This window comes from Oncorhynchus gorbuscha, linkage group LG14 (assembly GCF_021184085.1).
Source record: "Oncorhynchus gorbuscha isolate QuinsamMale2020 ecotype Even-year linkage group LG14, OgorEven_v1.0, whole genome shotgun sequence".
Classification (NCBI taxonomy): Eukaryota; Metazoa; Chordata; class Actinopteri; order Salmoniformes; family Salmonidae; genus Oncorhynchus; species Oncorhynchus gorbuscha.
Window position 1 is genome coordinate 60,956,066 of NC_060186.1, and position 6,000 is coordinate 60,962,065.

The 6,000-nt window shown below is 48.6% G+C and overlaps 1 protein-coding gene across 2 annotated transcripts in view; it reads right to left on the minus strand.

Annotated features, from left to right (window-relative positions):
• The window catches only part of LOC123995249 (solute carrier family 22 member 16-like), a 31,758-nt gene that overhangs the window by 6,776 nt on the left and 18,982 nt on the right, over window positions 1-6,000 (minus strand). For both annotated transcript variants that reach the window (XM_046298719.1, XM_046298718.1), the window contains exons 4-5: window positions 4,884-5,442; window positions 3,534-3,661 (exon numbers count right to left, since the gene is read on the minus strand). In XM_046298719.1, coding sequence (XP_046154675.1) covers window positions 3,534-3,661; window positions 4,884-5,442 — 687 coding nt within the window. The remainder of the gene's footprint in view (window positions 1-3,533; window positions 3,662-4,883; window positions 5,443-6,000) is intronic.

A 6,000-nucleotide genomic window follows, 5' to 3' on the forward strand; every position in this document is an offset into this window, starting at 1 on the left:
CCTGCACCACCTAATAAAGACCTAGTGCACCTGCACCTGCACCTAATAAAGACCTAGTGCACCTGCACCTGCACCTAATAAAGAGCTAGTGCACCTGCACCTGCACCTAATAAAGAACTAGTGCACCTGCACCTGCACCTAATAAAGACCTAGTGCACCTGCACCTGCACCTAATAAAGACCTAGTGCACCTGCACCTGCACCTAATAAAGACCTAGTGCACCTGCACCTGCACCTAATAAAGAACTAGTGCACCTGCACCTAATAAAGACACCCTGCAATAAAGAGCTAGTGCACCTGCACCTGCACCTAATAAAGACCTAGTGCACCTGCACCTGCACCTAATAAAGACCTAGTGCACCTGCACCTGCACCTAATAAAGAACTAGTGCACCTGCACCTGCACCTAATAAAGACCTAGTGCACCTGCACCTAATAAAGAGCTACACCTGCACCTAATAAAGAACTAGTGCACCTGCACCTGCACCTAATAAAGAACTAATGCACCTGCACCTGCACCTAATAAAGACCTAGTAAAGACCTAGTGCACCTGCACCTGACCTACCTAATAAAGACCTAGTGCACCTGCACCTGCACCTGCACCTAATAAAGAACTAGTGCACCTGCACCTGCACCTAATAAAGACCTAGTGCACCTGCACCTGCACCTAATAAAGACCTAGTGCACCTGCACCTGCACCTAATAAAGAGCTAGTGCACCTGCACCTGCACCTAATAAAGACCTAGTGCACCTGCACCTGCACCTAATAAAGAACTAGTGCACCTGCACCTGCACCTAATAAAGACCTGTGCACCTAATAAAAAGACCTAGTGCACCTGCACCTGAGCTACCTAACCTAATAAAGACCTAGTGCACCTGCACCTAATAAAGACCTAGTGCACCTGCACCTGCACCTAATAAAGAACTAGTGCACCTGCACCTGCACCTGCACCTAATAAAGACCTAGTGCACCTGCACCTAATAAAGAACTAGTGCACCTGCACCTGCACCTAATAAAGAAGACCTACCTGCACCTAATAAAGAGCACACCTGCTGCACCTAATAAAGACCTAGTGCACCTGCACCTGCACCTAATAAAGACCTAGTGCACCTGCACCTGCACCTAATAAAGACCTAGTGCACCTGCACCTGCACCTAATAAAGAACTAGTGCACCTGCACCTGCACCTAATAAAGACCTAGTGCACTAGTGCACCTGCACCTGCACCTAATAAAGACCTAGTGCACCTGCACCTGCACCTAATAAAGAGCTAGTGCACCTGCACCTGCACCTAATAAAGACCTAGTGCACCTGCACCTGCACCTAATAAAGAGCTAGTGCACCTGCACCTGCACCTAATAAAGACCTAGTGCACCTGCACCTGCACCTAATAAAGAGCTAGTGCACCTGCACCTGCACCTAATAAAGACCTAGTGCACCTGCACCTGCACCTAATAAAGAGCTAGTGCACCTGCACCTAATAAAGAACTAGTGCACCTGCACCTGCACCTGCACCTAATAAAGAACTAGTGCACCTGCACCTGCACCTAATAAAGACCTAGTGCACCTGCACCTGCACCTAATAAAGACCTAGTGCACCTGCACCTGCACCTAATAAAGACCTAGTGCACCTGCACCTAATAAAGACCTAGTGCACCTGCAGTACTATAACTCAGGCTGTTTTCATGACGCAGCAAATCAACAGTAGACTATACTATAACAGGCCTCTCTCTCTCTCGTGGCCTGCGGCTGCTGTGGACAGGGCCGTGTACTGGCGTTTGGAGGAGCAGGTTGAGTTCTTGGCCCTTTGGCTAAAGATAGAGACCATCTGTGTATGTGCCTGGCTATGACCCATTAGTAACAGATATGGAGATCCCTCCCTGCTGAGGGCAGAAAACTATTGGCTGCTGCTGGAACAAACCTAATAAAGAGCTAGTGCACCTGCACCTGCACCTGCACCTAATAAAGAACTAGTGCACCTGCACCTGCACCTAATAAAGACCTAGTGCACCTGCACCTGCACCTAATAAAGAACTAGTGCACCTGCACCTGCACCTAATAAAGACCTAGTGCACCTGCACCTGCACCTAATAAAGAACTAGTGCACCTGCACCTGCACCTAATAAAGACCTAGTGCACCTGCACCTGCACCTAATAAAGAACTAGTGCACCTGCACCTGCACCTAATAAAGAACTAGTGCACCTGCACCTGCACCTAATAAAGACCTAGTGCACCTGCACCTGCACCTAATAAAGAGCTAGTGCACCTGCACCTGCACCTAATAAAGAGCTAGTGCACCTGCACCTGCACCTAATAAAGACCTAGTGCACCTGCACATGCACCTAATAAAGAGCTAGTGCACCTGCACCTGCACCTAATAAAGACCTAGTGCACCTGCACCTGCACCTAATAAAGACCTAGTGCACCTGCACCTGCACCTAATAAAGTACTAGTGCGCCTGCACCTGCACCTAATAAAGACCTAGTGCACCTGCACCTGCACCTAATAAAGAGCTAGTGCACCTGCACCTAATAAAGAACTAGTGCACCTGCACCTGCACCTAATAAAGAACTAGTGCACCTGCACCTGCACCTAATAAAGACCTAGTGCACCTGCACCTGCACCTAATAAAGACCTAGTGCACCTGCACCTGCACCTAATAAAGACCTAGTGCACCTGCACCTAATAAAGACCTAGTGCACCTGCACCTGCACCTAATAAAGAACTAGTGCACCTGCACCTGCACCTAATAAAGACCTAGTGCACCTGCAGTACTATAACTCAGGCTGTTTCCATGACGCAGCAAATCAACAGTAGACTATACTATAACAGGCCTCTCTCTCTCTCGTGGCCTGCGGCTGCTGTGGACAGGGCCGTGTACTGGCGTTTGGAGGAGCAGGTTGAGTTCTTGGCCCTTTGGCTAAAGATAGAGCCCATCTGTGTATGTGCCTGGCTATGACCCATTAGTAACAGATATGGAGATCCCTCCCTGCTGAGGGCAGAAAACTATTGGCTGCTGCTGGAACAAACCTGTTGAATCCCACCACTTAAAAACACACACGCACGCGCACATGCACACACATTGGCCAGTGTTGGTCAGGTTACTGTTAGAGATAGGTTTAAGGTGAAGGGTTTAGGTCAGGGCATGTAAACTCCTGTGCACAGGCCATTTCTACTAGAATGAATCCTGAATGGTTACCCCCCATCCATCTGTCGCAGACGGCTCTCCGGGGTTAGGTTTGAAACGTTCTGCAGTGAGGATGTGTAGCATGTGTCAAAACACACAAGACTGACTTAAGACGGACCGGACAGATTGGATTAGCTCAATGGAGCAATTCATATCACTGTGCACTCTGGGTAAATAAGACCAGGTAGTCAGGGTAGGCTGACCCTGTGGTATAATCTTGGCTCCTTTCCTTGTTTTAATAATAGTGGCTTTAAGAGATTTGTCACACTTTCTCCTATCCTTTGATTACTCTCTAGCTCACACACCCTCCCATATACCCACACACACATGGGATTACTTGTACATACGTTTGGCACCACAATGATGAGCATGCAGGCCATTCCTGCCAGCAGCAGAGCCGGGGCACAGGTCCTCTTCCTGCCCACCCGGTCCATCGCATAACAGCCAATCAGGTAAGAGGGGAACTCCACCGCACCTGGAAACAGACCATCACAAAGGAAGTCAGAGCAAGGCAGCGGACATGGCTGGCATTGTGACATTCTGTGAGGTGACATCTGGAACTGGGCCAGCAGTGCCCGTAATTTGACTGAAAAGTCCTGGTGACGAGACTGTTTAATCTTTGATACTTAAGAGCATAGAGAAAACAGCTAGATGGCACTTCCTCTGAGTTTCACAATTGATCTAAAGTGCAGCCACAAAGAGGGCCACAGACAGCTAGGCTTTACTCTGAGCAGGAAGTGGGGTTTGTGGCTCTTTCTTCAAACACATATCTTCCAAACACAATAAAGGCTTATTACATTAGTCTCATTGCCCTCATTACATCCCACAAGTACCTAGCCTAGAAATCTACAGAAGTGAGATATTTTTGTGTCTAACAGAGTGAGTCATGGTTAAAGAAGACGTAGTATCTTCCTGACCTGGGCAGGTCCCAAAAGCATTGTAGCACTAAGATAATTGTAATTCTACTGAAACGAAATGTACAAAAGATTATCTTAGTGCTTACGATGTTTTTGGGAAATGTCCCTGATCTGCCCTTCATGAAACCAGAACTGGAGAAAACTAGTTATGTTGCTCACAACACACACATTAGGTAATGACTTTAAAACTATGTGTATATCCAACGGCACATCCAGTTTGAAACAGTTGTCTGTTTACAGTAAAGGTGCCCAGACATGAACTTAAAGCCCAAAGACGTATTCTGTCCAGTATCCTTCCTGTAGGATAGTAATAGTAAACACAGAATAGTCAACAGGCGGAGCCATGGGACAGACCGTGTTTACAAGGCCAAAAGCAGCTGTGTCTGTATGAACACACCTTTGTCTGTCTCTGTAGGAGCCTGAATTAGCAACACCTACTAGCAGCAGAACCAGCTACCAGCAGCACCAGCTACCAGCAGCACCACCAGCTAGCAGCAGCACCACACAACACTCCCTGTCTGTCTGTCTATAGCTACCTCAGCCAGCCTATACTGTCTCGGTATCAACATCAGCCACATATACAGTAGTAGAGTTCAGCAGCTGTAGTTCAGTGTATAGAATGCCCATTTGTCCATGACCATCTACATGTACTATATGTATACAGTTTTGCTTGATAGGGAAGTAAATATATACAGCTTGGTGGTCACTCCTATAATCACCCCTAACACAGTACATACACATCATATGCCCCACGCACACACACCCCCATCCCAGTCTCACCAGCCAGGAAGAGGTTGATGTACTGGTTACCCCCCAGGTTAACAGAGCCCAGGGAGAAGACGTAGTAGCCCAGGCTGCTGATGAACCACACGGCCCCCACCGTCACTGTCCTCCACCCCATCCTCCATGTCCCAAACAGGTCCAGGATGCTCAGCTTCTTCTCGGGCTCTGCCGGCTGGGCTACCCCAGCTGGCACCTCCTTCTCCAGCAGAGCCTCCTCGGGTTCCAGGAGGTCCTCGGCCTTCAGGCGGCCAGGCTCCAGCCCGTTGAAGCGGGCAATGGAGTCCAGCAAGACCTGGGTCTCCTGGAGCCTCCCCTTAGCCATCAGGTAGAAGGGCGTCTCTGGGAACTTCCAGCAGAAGAAGAGGAAGGGGGAGGTGCAGGTGGAGAGGAGGATCTGATAGCTCCGCCAGGTCCGCACCAGGTAGCCCATGACTGCTACCATCATGACGCCCACGGCGAAGGCGGCGTGCACGTGCATGGAGGTCCACGTGCGCACCTTGTTGCCAGTGAACTCGGTCACGTACACAAACACCACCACAAGGTAGCCACTAGACACCTGCCGAGAGGGAGGGGGGGGGGCATTACAACACAACACGGGGCCAGAGCCTCAAATCACATATAGGCTACACACAGAGAGACAGAGCGACACACACACACACACACACACACACTTTAGTCTTGATGCATAAATCTAATGGCTGACGCAAGACTCTGATGTGTGTTTAGTAAATAGATCATGAGAGCAGACTGTGGTTAGACCTTATCCTTAGGGAATGACCCAGATATTAGCCCACAGACATACAAGCATTGGCATAAACATGCACACACACGGTAACATATATACACAGGAAATAGTCTTGTTGGTTGTGCTTGTGGTTTCTAAAATGACCTTTCAAATCTGTAACTCTTACAGGGTTTACAGACCACAATACAAACAACAGAATATGCCCAATGGTCAGAGAGAATGTACGGCTGAACAGACACCTGGCTGTAAGACTGAGAATGTGTGTATATGTGTTCTGTTATGAGCAGCACAGGGAGGGTTTGTGTCTGGGCACAACATTGGACCTACTATGTAAGCAACATTTTATAGCCTTGTGGCCTGCAAATATTA